The 23247-nt window shown below is 28.4% G+C and overlaps 1 protein-coding gene across 3 annotated transcripts in view; it reads right to left on the bottom strand.

Annotated features, from left to right (window-relative positions):
- Positions 1-2377: 2377 nt before the first annotated feature.
- LOC107997262 (cationic amino acid transporter 3) overlaps positions 2378-23247 on the bottom strand; it is a 42460-nt gene continuing 21590 nt past the window's right edge. For 2 of the 3 annotated variants that reach the window (XM_017055719.3, XM_062077971.1), the window contains 11 exons: positions 22196-22426; positions 15938-16146; positions 11142-11313; positions 10509-10692; positions 10258-10382; positions 9930-10183; positions 9607-9849; positions 9372-9516; positions 9164-9257; positions 8948-9075; positions 2378-8713 (listed from right to left, as the gene is read on the bottom strand). In XM_017055719.3, coding sequence (XP_016911208.1) covers positions 8397-8713; positions 8948-9075; positions 9164-9257; positions 9372-9516; positions 9607-9849; positions 9930-10183; positions 10258-10382; positions 10509-10692; positions 11142-11313; positions 15938-16146; positions 22196-22426 — 2102 coding nt within the window. In that variant the 3' untranslated portion in view covers positions 2378-8396. The remainder of the gene's footprint in view (positions 8714-8947; positions 9076-9163; positions 9258-9371; positions 9517-9606; positions 9850-9929; positions 10184-10257; positions 10383-10508; positions 10693-11141; positions 11314-15937; positions 16147-22195; positions 22427-23247) is intronic. The other variant, XM_017055728.3, reaches the window with a different exon arrangement.

The raw sequence follows: 23247 nt of genomic DNA, 5'->3' as shown, positions 1-23247 counted from the left end.
ATATGTTTTCGGGAAAACATTTTCTTTTATCTTTTCTTTTTCCTTTTTTTTTTTAGCCTTTTTTTTATATTTATATATTTTTATAAGTATAATGAAGCACTCTTCGCGTTTTCTTTTATAAAATTAGTATATTAGTGTTGCGAAATAGAAAAAAATTCCACTCACGGTTTGTTCGGGTTTACATTGAGTGGATAATTATTTTGGTAATCCTTCTGATTACCTTTTCGTCGTCGTTTTTCTCTTTTCAGCATCCCCTTTGTTAAGAGCATTTATTACTGTTAAAAAATGTATTTTTCTTTTTTTATAAACATAATATCTTTACAATATCTTTATAATATCGATAAATATCCTTCATTTAAAGTCATGAATTGCTTAACAACATTTTGGTAATTTTTTTTTTTTTAAATTAATATTTCTTTCTATTCCTAGATGTAAATTATTTTTCAATTAATAATCCAATAATTGAGTTTGTTACAGGTATGAATTGAAGAAAATAAATAAGAAAAAATATACAAAATAAGATACAAAATAATATGTGATTTGCTACAAATTAATTATTTTTATTATTGAGTTTCATTTAATTCTGTTTTATAGTCTGTTTCAGGAATCCTCTTCAACTTTCAACGGAATGGATTACATCATCAAATAAATTTCAAATGAAATCAATAAATTTTCATTGTTATATTAGGTAGGATAGGGTTAGATTAGAAGAAATACTTAGTTTTTTTGATAGATGGGATTTATAAACAATGGGATGTTTTGTTCTTCCTATTATTAAAAAAGGCAGTCGCCTTCCCTAATCTGGTTCGTTGCTTTTCCAAACCAATATTTCCTATTTTTCAAGGCAATATCTTAACCTTGCCTTAATTCCTCAATTTCCTCACTATAAACACAGTACTTGATAGCTACGTGACTTTGTTCACTAGCTTGTTCACATCATTGATATATCCTGATTTGTGATTTTCCTCTTGCCACATGGTTTATGCCGTATCATAAATTTCTTGAAAATTGTGTTATGAGTGTGAATGTAAATATGATGAATATAGATATGAAGAGAATTTGTAAATTTTCAATTACAGAGTTACAAACAAAATGTTTAATTAATTCATATAGGTTAATTATATTAATTATATAGGTAGGAAAGAAGAAAAGAAATTTTTAGAATAAGTAGAATATTAATATTATACTTTTAAGTTTGTTTCAGGATTTTTTACAAGAATAGAAGATTGTATGATATTAAAGAAAATGTATTTAAAATTAAGTGCATGCACAATCAAGGGTATTAAATAAAGTAATGTAGAAATTGTAGAAAATTAGATATTGTAGATGAGTAGATGGTTAAAATAGTGTAGTGCTTTCTGGGATGCTTATTTTGCTTATTTTTTTTCTTTTTTTTTTAAGCTTTTTTACTATCAATCATTTTTCATTTTTACATCAATGGAAGTGTAAAATATTGATAGAAAGTCTTTTAATTTTAATTTTATTTTCAGTTTTATTCAGTCTTTATAACTCCTTTTAGTACTCGTGTTGCATAATGATCAAAAGTTTGAACGTTTTGGAAACATATACAAAGAAGAATTATTTGTGAATAAATTTTCGTACTAAAGGAGGATGAATGGGACGTCGTGGTCAGGATGGATTTCCAATTCGCAGCAACCTCCAAACAATGAGAGACCTGGGAAATCATATTATTTAATATACAATATAATTATATCATTGTATAGCTAATATCTATGATAGAATTATACATTTTATAAGAAATAATATGAATTAATTGGCTGCGATTATATTTTTATTATTATATTAAAGTGATGGATAATATTTCATTTTATACAAATAATAGATTTTTACTGTATATTTTTTATTTAATTTTTCGTATGTAGATCATTAACATGATAAATAAGAAATACTTAAATTTTTTTTAAAATTGATATTTTGGAACATTTTGGACAAAAAAAATATGTCTCTCTTCTAATAAGTACAAGTTTTTACTTGTAATTTCTTTGTTTAAATATTTAAATTTTTGTGTAATAACTCGTAACTATATATAAATAATAGAACAAATTTAATCAATTTATTCATTCAATCAATAATATCAGAAATAGAAATTTGATTGAATTAAAATATTTTTGAATAGAAAATAAGAAAAAAAAGATTCAAAAATGAATTTGTTTTTATATATTGTTTTTTAAATAATGTGTTCTAATTTCAATCTTGCAATAGTTATCTAAGTATTATTATATATATATATATATATTAGTACAGTAATCAAAAAGAAATATAATTTCTACATAAAGATATTTAGCAGACTCTTTATGAATTATCTTTTTTTTTTCAGGGCATTATATTTTACTTTTCAAAAATAATATTAAGAATGTTTACTTTCTGAATAATCACTTTTATTTTTTATCCTTATCAATATTAAACAACGTAGTTATGTAAGGATATATATATTACATGGAAAATTCTGTCCTCCTAGTGTGCATATATCTTCCCAAGATACCACAATTTTTTCCAAAAAAAGAAAAAAAAATTAATTCAGTAATTACATCGATTATTACACATTTCTTTCTCCTTATCTCTCTCATACTCATTCTCTCACTCCCTTGTTTCATCTATTACATGTTCTTTAATCCTTGCTCCATACTATAACATGACATTTGGTTGATGATTTATTTTCAAAAAGATTTTACTTCAGGAAAAAGAAATAGAATTTCAATTTTTAATTAAATTAATTTTCGAAAAAGTTTTACAAATGATATCTAAGATAAATATATTGATATGTATTTCTGTATTCTTTTATCTATTTTTTTTCTTTTTTTGTTATTTTCTTCGTTTCGATGATCTTCAAAATACTTGGTCAATGACTTTCTATCGAAGCAAATATATATAAACATCACAATGATATCAATTTAAATTTAATAAATAAAATCGTTTACAAATTTTTTCAATATATTACACGATATCACATTCGATAGAGGTAACACGATCAGAAGTCTGAAAAGCGAATTTCTTTTAAAATTCTTTTTAGATTTCATATGAAATTTTAATAATTTTTCCAGTTTTTTATTCGATAACAAAAAAAGAAAAAAATCAAGGAGACAAATATAATTTATAATTCGATAGAGATTGAATTAAACATACTTGCAAAAAAGATATCTGATTAGAATTCTACTTGAAGGAAGAAATCAAATAAAAAATAAAGAAGAAAAAAGATTTTTCCTGGTAATAACATTAATAGTAACAAAAAAAGAGAACGTTTATTTAAATACACACATGGTTCCTCTCATTCATCAATTGCGTTGGAAGATAATTCTCATCGTAAATTGCATCTTTGAACACGTGACTAGTATCTTCTAATCCTTTTTCGATTTCTTTTCGGTATTCGGGAGCAAATTACCGTGATTTCGAAGTATGCTTGTTCGAGCATGGCGCTGGATGAGCCTGAATAACTCAACAGCAATATTAATTTTGCTCCAAAGATTGTTTTCTTTCTTTCTTTCTTTTTTGTTCTCGTATAGTATAACAGGAGGACTAGAAGAAAGTTTTGAACGATATATGATTTATTTCATAAGTTATACTTCTTATGTTGGCAATACTTGTGCAGGTACACAAGAAAATGGCTATTCGTTTAAAAATATTAAATTAATTTGATGAGAATTTTGATAATTTTACTTTATTGGTTATGTCCTCGAAAATATGAGATTTTCCTTTCTAGGGAATTTTTTCTTAGTTTTGTTCACATTGGTAGGAAGATGTTCGAGGTTCATCGAGCAGCCATACGCGTTGTAGGCCATTTCTTCCTAGTTAAAAATTTGAAAGACTATCTAAAAAAAGCATAGAGCAAAGTGCCGCGTCAAGATTCCGCTTTTTGTCGTCATCTTTTTTCTTGTCGGTTTTTGTAATAAACAAATTTTTTCTTCTCGCAAAATAAAAAAAAAGAAAAGCAAAATATTTGATATATATATATATATATACACATACACATATATTTTTCTTTTAAGGTTCAAAGAAATTATTTCTAAGTCATCATCTAATGATAATGATAAGAAATTGTTGAGTGGATACGCAGGCACTGTTCTTTGACAAAATAAAATAATTCGTTTTTAAGCAGCTTTTGCTCCTGGCTTTTCCTTAGATTTTTCTGAAATTCTAATTTCTTCAATGGCTCGACGATTATATCTAAACGAGTATTAATGATCATTATATTTTTTTTTTATCTTCAAAATTTCATCTATAATTATGCTAGTAATAATCCTATGGGATTACTCAACTCAAACTGAAAAAAATAACTTGTAAATAATGTGGATTGAATTTTAAGTCAAATTTTAATAATATTTTAATAATTTTATTAAAATATTGAAATGAATAAACTTTTCTTAAATTCAAATTTTGAAACTAAAGATGATTGAAAATCATTAATATTCGTTTAGAAATTATCATGTTAAAGAGTTCGTGGATTAATGTTGAATAAGCGGATATCCAGAACAACGATCACCGCTCGACTTAAATCGAAGAATATAGAGAATGAAGAAGATAGAAGATATCTTTCCCTAACAGTTTTATATTGAAAATTTCATAGCTTTTGCGAAATTTTTCAATTAACATTCACGCAATATATCATTTATATTTTTGTTTTAGATAAATTTTTCTTAAAGAATTTTTAATTTAATTAAAAAAATCACAAAATCGATATTTTACATTTAAAATTTTAATATAATTGAAAAATATTATATTCTTCTTCATTCTCAATAAACTCATAATGGCGACAGGTGTCGGGACTGAGAACTAAAAAAAATTCTAAGAGAGCAACTTCGATCGTGGTTCGATCGATCTAGTAGATCAATCATCGCGTATAGAAAGTATATCATATACCCACTCATTCAGTCACATACACATGCGCACACACGCACATGCACACACACGCACACACACGCACACACGCGCGCACATATACACACACATACACCATATGTATACAGGATATTACGAAACATACGAGACACTTTCGAAAAATCAATTTTAAACATCAAATGAAGTACGAAAGTTGATGTGTCAAAAAAATATTGATTGAAGTTTATTTTGTTATTAACTACTTAATTTTTCATTACATGAAATGAGTTAGAATAAAACTCAGGTGATTATTTAGAATCGTAATTTGAAAAATAAACTCCAATTGATATTTTTGCATATCATTTTTTGTATTAATATTTTTTTTTTCGTCGATTCTATAAATGTATCCCACATATTTTTTAATATTTTGTATGATTCACATACAAACACACATACACACACACACACACATTTATATATATATAATATAATATAATATAATATAATATAATATAATATAATATAATATATATATATTAGAAAATTTTTTTTTAACAGACGCATTAATACTTAAAGATAAATATTTAGATCAATCTCTCCCATTCTCCCGCAACATTCTCTCCCATTCTTGCGCTCTCTTTTTCGATCATTCTTTCTACTGTTGGAGTTTTACAGGTTTTTTTTTACCTTTCTTGTAGATTGATATGTGAAAAGATCACTGATTGATATGTAGATCTGAGAATAGAATAAATGGAAAGGTGAATTTCCCAGGCTACCCCCTGTATTTGTCTTTCCACTTCGATTTCTTTCCTCCGTTTTTTTAACGTATGTACTTCCCAGTTTCTTTCTTGATTTTCTAACATTTCTCTTACTTATTTCTTTAATTTTTATATTTCTTCATTTTTCCGTTATATTTCCTTATTTCTCAGCTTTTCCATTCTTCAATTTTGCATATTCTATTATTTTTTTCAATTGTTAATTATTTTATCGTTAAGTTTCTTAATTTTTTTTATTTTTCCAACTTTCCAATTTTTATATTTTTAATTTCCTCATTTCAATAATTTATTTTTTCAAAATTCCAAAATTTTTTTTGATCTCCATTCTTTTTTTTATAACTCAGTATTTTTTCCTATATTTTATTTATATCCATTATATTTTCTTGCTTTTTCTTTATTTTAACTTTTATTTTTCATATTCTTCTCTTTGCTATTTAAACGAAGATAGAATATGATTCTTATGTGGATATTTAAGACATTAACTTCAAAAAAATAATTAATAAAATTAAGACTCTCGATAATACATATATTCACTAGTAACAGTCATAATTATATTCTACAAAACATAAATCCTTCAATAAATAATAACAATTGAGTGGTCAACAGTCGTTGTAGGAACTTGTTATTATTAGAACTGGATATTCACTATTGAACAACATTTACAATTAAATAACATTAAATAACCAGTTTTTTAAATGATGCTCCACACTAAACACGATACTTTATAGAGCTGAGAATTTTTGTCATTTCAAAATTTTAATTGCTTGCAAGCTTTTATTTTTTTTTCTTTTTTCGAATAATTAAGTAATTCCTTTTTATTCGCGCCAATAATAACTGCAATAAATTATGTAATCCATTAATGGCATCTCAGCAGGGGGCCAACAATCTGAATTCGAATACAATCAATGGAAACACGACTTTCTGTTATAATAATAAGATAAGCTTAAAATTTCTTTTCTTAGGATTATGATCGTAATTCTAAACTTTTTTTTCAAGACTGGGAAAAATTTTAGGCAAGATTCAATATTTTTCCCCTTTTCTGCAGCTTTCTTCTTTTTCTTTGGTTTTATCCTTTTTTCCATGTGCTTCATTTTAAAAACAAAGTTTTTTTGTTACACTTCACATTCTAATTTATTAATTCTTCTTTTTCTTTTCCATTTTCTCATCTTTTTTCATTCTTCTTTCTCTCTTTTTCTTTCAAATAGCAATATTATCGTTTACAATATAATCTTGTAGCAATTAAAATGCTTTCTTGGAAAACACAAGTGTTGCCTTATACTTAGGAATAATGATGATCACTCCTTTTAATCTTAATTTTTCATCTTTTTTTTTTCTCTTTTCTTTTTTTTCTTCTTTCTCTTGATGATTCCCTTTCTGACAGTTTTGCTTCCTATTCTCTTGCTCTCTCAGATTCGCACATTCTCTCTCTATCTCTCTCTCTCTCTCTCTCGCTCGCTCGCTCGCTTTTATATAATTAGAATAATAAATATTGCCCCGAAAATTATTTGCTACATTCGTCCCAAACAGTAGTCAACAAGTTCGCCCATCGGAGACCGCGGTTCCGTCAAATTCGATTCTTTTATATATATATATTGTTCAATCTTTAATTCTGGGCTTTATTTCGAATGATTGTTAAAAAGTGAATTATTATATATAATGCTCGACAATTGATTAGGATGGATCTGGAAATTGACGTTTTTCAGTGTAGAGAAGTGAAATTAATAAAGGAAGCTCAGAATTTCGAAGCAACAACTCTTCCTGTTTAATTGTCGAGCATTTATCAAGAAAGTTTCTTAATTCTTCACAGAAGAAGAAAAATAATCAAATTACTAAAATCTATTTCAAAAATGAAATAAGGGAATACTTTCAAAGAAAATACTAATCTATCGAAATATAAAAAAATAAAAGTTATATTTATCGATAGTGTTAATCACAAGATAATCTAAAAGAAAATATCTTCTTCTTAAAATATAACTATCCACTTTCTCTTGTTCGCAGCTTTTCAATTATTCTAAACTAAAAAAAAATATTCTAAAAAAAAAATATCAATACACACAACCATTAATTTTGCATTGAACACAACATAACTTAATCATGGAATGTTCTCGATGAACAGGTATTCAACTTATATCTGTTAAAGATCCTAACCTTAATCAAAAACTTAACAAATCTATTCTGTTCGCTATATGCGCGCGTGTGAAAAATACAAAAATTAAAAATATAAAACCATCATTTCTATTTATCCAATCATAAAGAGATCTTGGAAAAGAAACTAGTTAACATATTTGTGCCAACTGTAATTTCAATAACGAATAAAATTACAAACAAATGTAAGAGTAATATCAATTTTTTGCTAATTATAACATAACATGATCAAGGAATAATATTTAGAAAACGAACTTTTTATCCAATTTATCTATATCAATCATTCTAAACTGTTTAAAATTAACACATTCAATATTATAAAATCAATAAAATATTATTGGATATAATATCCGCAACAAATACACTTGATATCGGCCTAATCTAATCAAAAATCACAAACGTACTTTCGAGTACGAATTCCATTATCGTGCACACCCTTAGTTACGCTACATAATAACCTGAAAATCTCCCTACATTGTCCATGAAGGCCATTGTTCACCGCGAGCTCCGAAAAGGTCGGTTTTTTTCTTTTCTTTTTTTTTTTTTTTACGCTGGTGAATGCTCTCAACGCCGGTCAGGCTCGTACAATAATTTATCTTGATATCATCAAATATATATATTTATATCGACGCCTGTAGCCGTTCAATCATCCCAAGTGGGAAAACTCTCCTGGTCAATGAACAGCGACGATTGGCCAGAAATTACTGGCCTTTGGCTCGGTGTACCACCGAAGTTTGTGCTGCCAAATACAGGCTGCCCAAACGCATCAAGCTGCTGGCTCTCGTAGATACTACGATCAGTCGTCGTATAAGACGGCTGTTGCTGTTGTTGCTGTTTTTGCGTATCTGTTACCGTCAGCTCGATATTCCCAGCTGAAACAGTCTCTTCCAAGTTCTCTGAAGCGTTTCTTTCCTCCAGAGTGCTGTGTTTGATACCGTAATAGAAGTACATGATGAAACCTATGATCGGATTGGTATTAAGTTAGATTGATCCTTATATCGATATATTGAGCTTTATAGATCGATGATAAAAATTATTTAAATTGGAAGAGAAAGAAACATCGATAATTATTGATAATCAAAGAATATCGACAAATTGGTGATCTAACAATCATGGTTGATTACTTAATAGATAGAAAGTTAATGAATGATCATATTTTTTAGAATAATCACGATACAGTGAATATATTTTACCGAGAATCATCCAGACGGTGAATCTGACGAGAGTTAGGATGCTCAGCTTGAAGATGAGGTATATATTCACGGTGACGGCAATCGCAGGTACGAATGGCAAACCTGGTGTCATGAACATCACACTGTTCCTGAAACAGACAATTGAAAAATAAACAAGTAGATAAAGTTGCAAGAAAAGAGATATCATCATCAAAATTTATCGTCTTCTAAATTTACCTATTCTGTGGTTTTCTACTAATGGCAAGCAATATCCCAATAATGGCAAAGAGAAAAGCGAACATTAACAATGTAGTAAATGTCCCCATATGTCCTAAAGTGAAAAATATTCGATATTACTACATCATTGATATTTCATTCGAAGGAGAAAGATAAAAGATAAAACGTATCCTCTTTTACTAATCATATCTATTCCTCTGCAACTTACCCATGCCGCAAACTACGATTAAGTCGAAGATGACGATTAGCAAGTATAGTATTCCTACTAATTTCATGACATAACGACCTGACGCCTCCGTTGCTGGGCCCCTGTCCACCCAAGGGAAGATGGCGGGACAAAGATACTGTGCCGCCTGAAATAGTAAAAAAAAAAAAATTCAATGTTGATTAGTAAAAGAAGAAAAAGTACACTCTGGTAATTTAATTAAACACAATTATTAAACCTGTAATCGACGTTGGAGATAATTCAAAGGTGGTCCTATTATTGGTGTATTTCCTGGGTATTGATGTGTACTGCCACAGCTAGATGCAGCTGCAGCTGCATGCACACTACCGTAGAATTTATTCTCAGTTCTATCACTGACCAAATATTGATCATCTTTACCCAAACCAACTTCATCCTCCTCTGCACCATATGTGTCATCAGAGTCTGGTGAAGAGCTGTTGCACCTTCTTACACGTCTTACCTGAAATGAGAATATTAATATGAGAATTTTAATATTATTTAATTTCATTATTATTGTTAAATTGTTGAACAGTATTTTACCATGATACGTTGACCACTGTTTGCTGCAGCAAGATCAGATTGTGCAGCCTGGACAGAATTTAGAGCAGTAGTCAGTTGATCGGGTCTCAGCTCCTTCCCATAATTTACCTGGCCATTTCCTTGATTCTCCTTTGTTGGTGATCGACATGGTGTTCTTAAACTTTGCGGTAGCAGTTCTACCAGATTGGTAGAATGGGGTTGGTAACGCAGAATCAATACACAAGTAGACACTAGAGTATAAGCCAGCAGGGTACCTAAAAATCCAATATGAAAATTATATTGCCTAAAGTTAACAAGAAGAAGGATTGATTTTTTTTACAAAATTTACCAATAGACATCATCTCTACCAACACCTCTAATTGAATGAGCAGTGCAGCCATGGCTGCACACACGCCAGAAGTCAGTGTTGCTATGGCTGGTGTACCTGTTATGGGCCATACTTGGCTCAGACTCCTAAATAATCATACAGAAAATTCATTCGTTACTAGATCGACAATAACTCTTAACAATATATGTGACAGGAAAATTGAATTAAAATTTTGAAGTTAATTCAAAAAGATAATTAAAAAAAAAAATTACTTGAATATAAGACCATCCTGAGCCATAGCATAGACTATCCTAGGCATGGGGAACATGCTACCAAACATGGAGACTGTTAATCCAGCCAATGCACCAACTGCCACAATATACTTGCACTTGTAAGCTCCAACTTGACCAAACATTTCTACCAGCGCTGAATCTTGATCCACTTCATCATATGGGACTGAAAGGAAGAGAATTTTATTCGTTTTGTTTTTACGACGATTTTTCGATTGATTTGAAAGACTGAATGGATTGATTATATAAAAGTTTATTATTTAAAAACATAACGAGCCATGTCTATGACAAGGGTAAGGGAAAAATCAGGTGGAAGGGTGATCAAAGATGCATGAAGGGAGGTGAAGGATGGCCAAAGGCCATTTATTCAACAGATGAAGCGAATAATTAGAGGAAATGCCATCAATTGTCTTTTAATAATTAAACCATTCTTAAGGATCGAACTTATTAATTCCTTCAAACTTTTGGATAACCATATTTTGAAATACTTCACGTTTAGTCTTACATATCTCTTAAGATGAAAACGAAAACAAATGAATAATGAATTTTCTAATTCATTCATCAACAAATATTTTTCATTGACAAATGAGTACGAAGAATTGATAAATTACTCACCAATTAACGTTAGCATCATACTACTAGTGACATAGGCGGTGAGTATTATGATCAACGAGGAGACTATAGCAAGAGGAATGCTCCTCTTTGGGTTTGTCGCCTCTTCGCCAGTGGTTGCAATTATATCGAAGCCGATGAACGCGTAAAAACACGTCGCTGCACCGGTGAACACCTGGAACAAATGAAGTTTGATAAATTAATCAGTGTTTTCTATTAATAGTTCCGCATCTTTGAACTAGGGAATTATCCGCAAAATATTCTTTAAAAATTGTATCTTTTTAAATTTGGAAAATGAGCTAGCAAGTGTATTTAATGTTAATCTGTTTTTATCAGTCTTTATACAACATGAATTAAAACATAACGTTGAAGAATTATTAGATTTTGAAATTTATTTTACAACGAATTCTGAGAAAGAGAGAATAATTTTATTCTCGAGAAAAGAAAAGTTACAAGATTGAAATACAATGAAATTGGATGCCAGAGTAAATAAATTAGTTGGACAATACTAATATTTAGTTATTTCTAAGTAGTATTAAAATCCTTAAAATCGACAGAGATGATAATCGCCAAATTAGATTCTCGCCTTAATAAAAATGTTCTTTGAATACTTCACGGAGATGTCTTTACCACCATTTAATTTTTCAAAGTCCCTTAACGTCGTTATGAATTTCTGATGTCGACGGTTTCAACGAGGCGAGATAAAATTGAAAACTTGATTCAATCCCATTGGAAATGGTTGACAATCTTCATTTTTAAAGGAGTTGTAAATTCAAATAACGTTACAACCAACAAGAGATGAGATTAAATCTGATTAAAAATATATTAATACTAACCAAATCTACCAGAAAATTCCTATATTACATTGAATCAAAATTTTTAACGATTTTCTCGAATCTACTTTTCTCAAGACAGATAAGGAAAGAACGAAAGTAGACAAGATTTTCTAGATTATTTTTCTTCTCGAAGTTATTAATTATCTATAAAAAAATATCAATTCTCCCAAACTTTTATTCCATCGTTTAATATTTTAATATTAGAAATACAAACATTATGATATTTCATCTAAATATTTGTTTATTTAAAAAAGAATTATTTATAAAATTATTAAAAATTAATTAAAATCATTAAATCTAACATACAGATGATTAGAGATAATTACGAAAGTAATTAAATATAATATAATTATCTAAATTAAAATTAATATATTAATTTTGTTAAAAACATTTGCACAATTTTAATAACTGCAAGAACAAAAAATCTATAACTCAATTTGGTTTTGTAATTTTAGCATTTAAAGCCTTTAATATTATTAGAGATTGAAAAAAAAAATTGATTAACACGTGAATTCTATTTGACCTTAGGAGCTCGCGTGGGTTTTCCGTGGGTGGGTTCTGAAATCTTTAGTGATCTCATCCCTTCTCATACTAGTTTTCTACCCCTGTTCTATAGAAATTTGCTCGAAAGGTCATGAAACAGCTCTCTTATCAACTTCACGATTAATATTAATGCATACATTAAATTACTTCTCCTCATTATTGTTATTATTCTATCTTTAAAACGTTTTCATGTAGGGTTACCACTCTCTCTGGGCAATTTTTGAATTTAATTATATTCATGAAACAAGAATTTTCTCGTTATTTCTTGTTGCGAATTGCGACTTCTAGAGTGAATTGTTGGAAAGAAAATAGGAACGAAGGGGTTCATTTTGGGTCAACGACCACTTTCATGAACCCGAAATAATTCCGATCCATCGTGATTTTTTAACGAGATAAAATTTTCCCTTTCGAGAAATTGTAAACTTTCGCGATTTGATTGAAAGAAGTTAAAATGAATTATGAAAATAGTTGGCAAATGTTGAAAATAATTTACTAGGATAGAAAGGTATTTTGAATGAACGTTTTTTTCAAAAATTTATTAAATTTTATGTGATTAAACATTCGAATTAAGGTAAATTCTTTTCATATCAAAAAATAACTAACAATGAAAATAATTATTAGATTATATAATATATTTACAGTTTTGCTTTTAGTTTTTAGTTAGCTTTTATAATTAAATTCACTTATATCGCGATTCTTTTTTAAATATTAATAAAATTTGTTAAAAATTATGCATTATATGTTGTTCTTGTTATATTTTTTTCATTATTCTTTTTTATTTTTATCAAGTAAAATTAGATTCTAGTTCCTAGTATCATGATTTAAACATAATCGATTTAATATTCAACCATTCTTTGTATAACCTCAAAATTTTCGCGTTTAATCAAAGTGACAAATTTTCCGGATAAAAGGAGAAGGATGAAAAATGACAAAGGTTAGGGAAAAATTATTGGAATGTTACGTTCGTTTCGATCCAGTTGTCCGTGTCTTTTTAACGAGTAGATGCGTTTTATACTCGGTGGTTTTGACTGCGTGGGCGGGATATGGAAAGACGGGGGCGTTAGTGAACCGTAGAGGCGAAATATTACAGGGTCAAATGACAATTTCAAACATTCATGAGATTTTTTTTCTTTACGGATATGTTTTACTTCCTCAAAACTCGAATCTTATTATTCAAATTCCTCCAGAAAAACATTTCTCAAAACAGGTGCATTGTCGAACGAGGACAATGAAAGGGACACGTATTCATTTTTAAGAATTTTTCTGCATCAAATTTCAAAATTTTCGCCAGAAATTGAAGATTTATCAATTCAGTAACAATTACTTATTTTAAAAAAAAATTATTTCTTTAATCAATATTCAATATGAAGTCAAAGTATATAATTTTATAAGAATTTCTTTTTAATCTCCTTTCTTATTAGTAAAAAACGAATTTACACTGTATTCTTTATTATAGGTTATTAGTTATAGGTTTTTGAATCATTGACAAAAATCTATCTGAAATCCTCTGAAAATACACTTTCGCTTTCGTGAAACGTATGACACATATATGAAAAAAATGTTAAATCAATGGAAATTTCATCCCCATCATGTTATCATTATGTTACTTTTCGAAATTTTAAATAAACGAGAAACAAAACGAATCGGGAAATCTCATTTCCACGTAAACGGAGATATTAGAGGATAGATAATTTTTCCACAAGAATAGGAATTTTTTCGAAGAAAAATAATGCAGCTTGGAAACATAAGGATGAAAAATTCATGTTTTTCAAGGGATACACAGTCTCGAAGGCACGGAAATATTCATCGCGTATCATCGATAAACACGCGATGGGGATCGGTGAGGGGGTTGAAAAGGGAAAGTATCGCGTGCAGATAAATTCCGGGACACCGACGGTGAACTTTTATATTTTAATTAATAATTTACATCGACACTTTGGATCTGCAATGATTAGGAATAAATACATATACTCGAGTACATTTGAGGAAAGGGAGTAGGAATCTCTATTTTCTCGAAAAATGAAGGCGAGGCTAGTGGTCCTAAAAATGACAAAATTAAGAGCGTTGCTCTCGTCGATTTTCTTTTGTTTATTCTTCCTCTTAGAGAAAATCTAAGATGAATATTCCAATATTTGTCAATTCTCCGTTTGAACAAATGTTTGCAGCCCTTTGTTCCAAAGAAACTGCAGTGCATATCCATGGAATATTTAATATCCCGAATATTTTTACTCCAAGTTTGCGTATTCAATTTTGTTTCCTCCGCAAATATTACTATTATTTCTCATCACTTTATCTCATCATCGTACAATAATATCACCCAAAAATTTATATATTTTTTTGGATAGCTATTTTTCTTGCATTTCGAATGAAATTTTTCTTTTTTTTTTTTTTTAGGATGTTTACGAAGGAATTATATTTGTACAAATTAAAAGAATTAGGTAAGAGAATAGTAAATGAGTGATTTAAAGAAAGAAGGGATAAGGAAAAAGTTGTCTCGCAATCCAATTTAAATTTAATATAACTACATAATGAAACGAATGATCGAGATTCTAATCTAAATAATCGCGTATGTTTGATTTCTTCCAAAAAGAAACCATTCTGTAAATGTAATATTTTTTCCCTACACCTTATTCGTTATTTCAAAAAAGCAAACATAACTCAGGAAAGAGATACAATCTCGTTCAACTATTTGAACATCTCGCGTGGAAACAAAGAGAAAACCTCGATGGAAGGGTTGAAAAAAACTCTGCAAGCACGTCTTTGCAAGGGAGTCGATCCATTTCCGGCGGCATTTCGCTTGCGGTTCCGGGAACAATGGCAAACTTGTTGCGCCGAGCAGGGTTTCAACGGCAAAATCAAGAAGTGCATCAGGTGGACAACAGAGAAAAGAAATTTATATTCATCGAAAGGTGTGTGAATCGAATTTGGATTATAGTTTTTTTTCTTTTTATTCAAAAAAAACTCGTGATCATTTTGCCCGCACGCAAAATGTGCACAAAGCCACTAATTTTCTTATTTTTTTCCCCATTACGTAACGTTAATTGTCGTAATAAATAAATTAAATAATTGTAAACACACACTCATGCTGTGTACCAACGGTTCTCAATCTCTAAATAAATGCGTATTATTAAAATTTAAAAATTCCAACATCAAGAATATCTCGTAGAAATTTATTCATTTTTTTAATCTAGGGAAAGAAATCCTCAGTAAAAGATTAATTCCTCTATATTGGTTAATTAAAAACAATATGAGGAGAAGAAGACTGATTTTTTTTATCCCCATAATTCGATATAACAAAATCTTTGTTAAAATTTAAAAATGAACATGAGACAAGCACTTGTTGAGAACCGCTGCTCCTATATCACAGCCATATACTCAATTCAGACACAAGAGACATCGAATTATATTCAAAGTACTTACACCACTCCAGTCATAAGGAAAGAAGCCCCCATGCTCGTTCCAATTATCAATATCCACATAGTACATTCCCGCCGTCATGACGAACACCCAAATGGCGAGATTGATAGCGTTTAACACGTTATTGAACACCAGGGATTTCTTCACGCCCGCGGCCATTAGCAGCATCATCAGTATAGTAATGACGAACGCGAGGAAATCGGGCGGTCGACCTTTATCACAATTATTTTATTAATCGTCAATATTATGTCTTTATATATATATATTTTTCTAAAGATAAATTATTTTTATATTTATTTAATACAATTCATTTGTATACCAGTATTTCTCAACCTTATTAAATATTTGTTTTACAGGAACTCACTGTATATTATATAAATTAATAAAAATTTCTAATTTTATCATTAATGAAATGTATACATACGATTGAGGTTACGGTTGAGGCTTAATTTTTTGGGTTTATATCAGCACTTGTGTATTTCAAGGAATTTTTAGCAGTGAAGATCTATAAGTTCAAAATTGGATGTAATATCATGATTTACAAATTGAGAAATACTGCTATCTGTAAAAGTGGAAATAATTATTAAAATGGAAATCGATGTAGGCGAAGATAGAATCTTGTTTTTTTCTATTCTTTATTATTTTTATCGGGACATATTGAGCAATTGAAAGATGCCATCTTAATTAACGAAACCCAATTTTTGCTATCGACTAACGAGATTTCTTGCTTTTGTCAGGGATGCCGAATTTATGCTTTCCAGTTCGCTTCTTTCTCGTTACCATTTTCAAGTATATTTCGAAATATCATCTATTCATTCTTAAACCTTGTATAATTAGAATTTCGCTTATACAAAGATTCATTTATGATTTATAAAAAGGAAGGATTATAAATTTTAAATAAATCCTTTGATTCATAAACAGAAATCACAGATGAACGGATTCTTTGGTTACAAAATTAAATTTTAATGCGAACAAGACTTCAAAATTATGTGGTATTATAAAGAACAATTAAATATTTAAAAAATGTTTTTTTGAGAATCTGAAATCAAATGTTAAAAAACGGTAAAAAACTCTTCGTATATCTCTTTTTTTTATAAAACATTTTAATTAAAGAGACTAATAATAAATTTTAGATAGATCGTAAATTATTTCGATTCAAAATATACCGTATGAAATTTGATTAAGCTTTTATTTTGATTAAGCTTCGTTTCAACGTTATGTTGCTAGTTTAAACTTTAATAACGAAAACGTAAAGGGATGTTAATAAAAATACAATGTTCTATAGAATCAAGATACAATATTACACAGTAATGATGAATACGTGTCGGTGGGACCTCAATTTCCGGTTTGGGGGCGTTAATACGAAATTATTTCCTTTACGTATTCCTCGGCAAACGATTTCTCCTCGGAAATCAATTTCTGCGTTTCAACGATTTTAATTTTTTCCCCGATTTTAATTCCCTACGGCGATTAACTGTCTTTTTTTCCGATGACTGAGTTTTATTTATTCATGTACTATGCACACCATCTCCTCTTGTGTTAGTTCTGCATCTGGATAAGCAAAGTTTATAGTGTCCCATTTCGCGTTCGTAGACATTCATTTCGATTCTATTTTTTTTTCTCTCCTATTTTTTCGTTGTTTTCATTCTTCTTTTTTTTTTCTTTTTTTTTGTTCTCCAAGTGATTGAAATGTTGCGACGGTGTATGAAAGAAATGTGGTATACTCATTTCGGTAGAATCGAACTGGAATTTTTCTTTCCTGTTTTTCCTTTGTTCTTCTTTTTTCGAATAATGTGATGGGCTCTTTGTATATATCGAGGAATAAATTATTTTTGAAATATTAAAATTAATCATTTATTCAATTTGATTTGTCGTAACTAATTATAATTTATAATCAAAATTAATTTTTGAGGAAAAAATAGTTAAAAAAATTTAAAAAAACTTAAATTTTCGAGATTATTATCAAATTATGTTACTAGAAAGATCAATACAATTTAATTTAAGTAGAAATTTTTTATTATTATGATATCGTTGTTTGAAATTGATTAAAATTTTTGTACAAATAAGATTTTTCTAAATCAAATCTAAAATAGAAATTTCGAACAATATTTAATCAAGTTCTCATTCATATCAGTGGTTCCCAATCTATGAATCACGAATTATTCTTTAAACGTTCATTCATTCAACGTTGATTCATTTTTACTCACCATTTATTTATCTCTATATCGTTATATTCCTCTAGAAATATTAAAATTATCTTTCTCTTATTTAAACTTTATTTGGATAATATATAATAATGTATAAGAATAATATACAAAATAATTTTTTAAATTCTTCTCAACATATGTGAAAAATGAGGAGATGCTTCGAATTATTTAAATATTACGAAGAAAATGTAGATTCAAATTTAAATTAATATTATAATTTAAAACTACAATATTCAAATTACAGTGAATGACACCGAAAATAATTTTTTAAGACAAAATTTTAATGGCCAAATGACTTATAACAGTTTTTAATTATTAACATTTTATGAGAAAATCGGCGGCGAGTTATTTAAATATCAGAAAAGGGGGTTGCTTGATTCGAAAAAGGTTATAAAACATTGACTTGTGTTATTCCACCCTTATCCACCATTTCTTTAAGACGTGTTCTCACAAATATTAAGTTGAGACAGCTTTTTACAAGTTGAGTACGTGAATCACGAATCACCCTGTGTATACTTGGTTGGGAAACGAAGGGGAAAATGTTATGAAGGGGTCGAGGGGAGAAGGGATTCTGGCGAATAACAAAAGAGGGTGCGAGAAGAGCGCTTGCGCGACTCAAGTCTAGCACCTGTGGACCTCATCGATCCAAAACGAAACCGAGCATTTCGATGCCCTTTAACCTGCTCACCTGAACCCCATTTCCTCTGTTCTTATTCTCTTCCTATGCCGTATTATTCGTTTTTCGTCGTTTTATCCCAAACTGACCCTTTGATCCCCCCAACTTCTCTTTCATACTTGATCTTAAACTCGATTATATCTTTTTCAATATTTCTTTTGTGATTTTAAACATAATAATGTTAGATTAGGATTACTGAAAACATCGTATGATGTTTGAATTAAATTATCTTATTATATATAGGTTAGAATTCACGAATTTTAACTTTGCGAAAATTATTTCGTTTGTTCTTTTCAATTAATAAATTTTATTTTTTTAACACTGTGATATATGGAAACAATTTGTTTAATATTTTATAAAAAAAATTCTACTAATAATATTTAAAAAAATAAAAGTATGTTATAACATTTCACTATCAAATTTCTTTTTTTTTGTAGATTAGAAAAAAGTAGATTTTTAGTGTATTATTTCGAGATATTTATTTGAAATTTTAAATTAGGTTAAAATATAAAAATTCAGAAAATGTTTTCTTTCTTACGTAATAAATTCAAGAGGAAAGAAGATTAAAATTCTAGACTATGATCTCATAAAACTAAACTTATAGAAATACTCTAAAATGGCGAATAAGAAAGAGGAAATAAGTTGTCACTTCTTCTTTTGTTTCCCGGTTGGTCTCTTGAGTAAAACTTAACTGCAAAGTGCATAGGAAGCAAAGTATGCGTAGAGCATTCGAATAATGGCACGCTTTACTGGAAAGAATGAAAAAAGGTTAGAAAACCCAATTCAGTCGTTATCATTTATTGCGACAATGGAATGGCAAAGATAATGATATTAACGAAAAATTTTCAAGGATCATCGAATAGAAAACTTTCATCCGAATGGGAAAGATACGTAAAAATTTTAGTTTCCATATTTTTATTCTATTTTTCTTTGGTTTGGTTAAAATGATTTTTTTTATTTTCAGAATTCAATATATGTTTAATAATATTTGAGGAAAAAAGTTGTAGAAAAATAAAATGATATTATTTTGGACAAATATAAAATAATAAAATAAAATAGATAATTCTAATTGATAAAAGATATTTTGAAGATATTTGGATATCAAGGAAAAAAGTTTCGATAAGAAATTGTGGAAAAGTTATAAAATAAATTTATAAATAAATAAACTTAAGATATAATCTAAAAGTTAGAATATTTGGAAATAAAGAAAGAGTAAGATAAATATAGAAAAGAGAAAACAAAAATTTTGAAGGAAATTTGAAATTTATAAATATATTTTTAAATTTTTCTTATATTTTTAAATATTAAAACAATATTATAAGAAATTTTTTTAATCATAAAAAAAGTGAAATTTCAATATTTATATAGTACTTAAATTATTTAAATTATTGATATCAAGAATAATTTTATTTTATTATAGATATTCTGAATAACGAAAATAAAGTGAAATCATTTTTCATGATTTATTTAAATTAGATTTAATTAATTTCCATTATAGATTAATTCTATATAAATTTCAATTTTTTGTCATTATAGTTAATCTAATCTAACTTTTCGTCGAATTTTCCAATGTTTTTATTATTTGACTAATAAAATTATTTTAACATTTTAACATAAAATTCAATTGAAAATTTGCAACGATATACAAAATTTTGCTAAGACTTGTAGTCTTCGACAATGAAAGCGACCTTTAATGATTAAAATGCAGCAGAGCGTGCTCTATCTACAAATCGTATGTTCTCATAACTCGTTAAGCTTTTTGCATTGAAATGATGCAGGATAGCAAGAAAGAATTTTAATGTTTGCTATCTATTTGCAAAAATTAAAACTTTAATAATCATAGATAATATTTAAGAAGTAGCATTACTCTTTTGATTATTTATTAATGAAATTATTATATTTGTTAGAAAAATGTAATTTAAAAAATATAAAAGAAATATTAATTTCTTTTTTCACTTTTCAACATTGCAAGTAGTATGATATGTAATAGGTAGATATAACAATAACAGAACAAATAAATAAATTAATGAAATCAATTGAGAAAAGTTATTTTATCAGATTATTCTTTAAAAAAACTTGTGGTCGAAGAAACAATGAAAGTTATATGATTGATCGACATTGAAAATCGACTATTAATAATATTTTATATTTAATGAAGAAAAGCATTAAAGCAACGATATAAAAACGGAAATTAAATATCGGATGAAAAGTAAATACAATGATTAAGATACAAAATATAAAATAAACAAATAAATAAATTAATCGAAGAAAATAGAAAAACGTTTATGTATAAATATTTTGATCATTTCCAAATATTTTGATCTATACTACTATAAATAAATATTTAATAAAATATTTAATGAATTTTAACAATTTTACGAATATTTTTTGCCAATTTGTTGTATTTTTTATTTTTTTGTTTTTTAATAAAATATGATTTATAAAAATTGATTTTTATAAATGTATTATTAAAATTTTTTTCATAATATTCAAATTTTTTATTCTGATTTTTTCTTTTTTTTTTTTTAATTTTTTCTTAAAATTCTTTCATCATCTCGCAAGTAGAATAATCCGTTATCCATACATCCAAGTAGAATGATCCTTGCATACGGTCGATACACCGTGAATAGAATGTTCCACTTTCATGCCTCGACAGTGGAATCATCGCGTGCATGATCAGACGTTAAGAACTTTAACTCACCAACACCGTAGAGATCGAATATCCGATTGTCCGGTTTATCTCGGTTACTTAATCAGCTCGTGAAATGAATCTCGTGTTTATACGGCGTAATAATCAGATGCAATTGAATAATCATCTCAGTACCAAAACTGAGTAATACGAGTCAACGATTCATTATCCTATGATGGAGAAAAAATCTTTTTTATTATAATATTGATAATATTAATAAATTGTAACGGATTGCACAATAATGATTTCAACATTATTTTAACATTCAAATAACTTGCAATTGCGTTTCCTCTCCTAAGATAAAAAATTTTAAAAATTAATACAGTTTTTTATCGCCATGGAATGATGAAGTGATTAAGAAGTGAGAGCATTAAGTTAAATATTAAAATTTCATTAATTAAAAATGATTTCTTTGTGAACATATATTGGAAACCATTGATATAGAACATGGATCATCTCACCTAACTTGCAGATCTTGAAAGAATTAAATGAATTACAAAGTGATTTTTGTATGGGATCGTAATAATTACTCTCGTGGTGGCAATATAATTATATTAAAATAAATTCAAAATCATCAATTATGAAAATAACTCCTAAGAAACATTTCACGATCTGTAGATTGGAAAACTAACGCATTTTAGAGGTTATAAGCAATCGATAGATGGCGTATCAAAGCGTAAATGGCTTACCAAAAATGGTTCCCACGCTGTTTGCTATCGCCCCGGAAACGGCACCGTCCGTAAGGGCGTCCAAGCAGGCGCTAAGGGCGCAGGCACACGCGCTCGTACCTATAAGGTACTCCAATATCATGTTCCATCCTATAATGAATGCTATTAATTCGCCTACGGTCACGTAACTATACATGTAAGCGCTGCCAGTCGTGTGAGGCACTCGTACTCCAAACTCGGCGTAACATGCTCCTACAACATCAATGCGAAACACCAATTTTCAGAAATTAAAGTTGAGACGCGAAATAAAGTAAAAGAAATAGTAAAAGAGTGTAAACTCGATTTAATAAATTTATCTTCAGAGATAAGAATTGGTTTTTATGATCTTTCTACTTTATCCAATAAAAACTTATATAGCTGCGATAAAAAATCGATACGGGGAGAATTTATCAGCAAGATTAATTGATTGAAACGGAGAAATATTCGATCATCTGGAATCAAATTCCAAAGAATTTGATCAATATTTATCTTGATGATCCTATAAAAAATTTAAAGAAAACATATATTGGAAAAATAGTTTGAAGAAACATAAAAATTTCATTCGAAATAATTTCATTAGAAATAAGTGTTTGAATAATTTTTTCAAAAAAATCGACGCGAATGATACGTGAATGAAGGGCAAGAAAGAAAAAGAGAAAGGGAGAGAGTAACATCAACTGGAATAATGAGGCAGCGGTGGCGATTAATGAAATGACGTGATAAATTAGCAATCAGCCCCAACCTACATCCGTTATCGACATTTTAATCCGTTCGTTGATTCGTCTCGACAATTGGCCACGTTCTGATGTAACTGATTAAAGCTTCACACGTTTAGAGATTGTTAATTGGCATCAAATACACAGTCAAAGATTTAAATTAATTAGCTTGGTGGCATTGATTTTCTTCCGATTTTTTTCTTTTTATCCTCCCTCTTTTCTTTTTTTTTTTTTTTTGCTTATATTTTATTGATCATGGCACATACGCTGGAACAAATGACCAATTTGAATTTTATCATCGATAATCCGATGATGCAT

Source organism: Apis cerana, linkage group LG8 (assembly GCF_029169275.1).
Source record: "Apis cerana isolate GH-2021 linkage group LG8, AcerK_1.0, whole genome shotgun sequence".
NCBI lineage: Eukaryota > Metazoa > Arthropoda > Insecta > Hymenoptera > Apidae > Apis > Apis cerana.
This window is presented reverse-complemented; position numbering and strand designations above follow the sequence as displayed.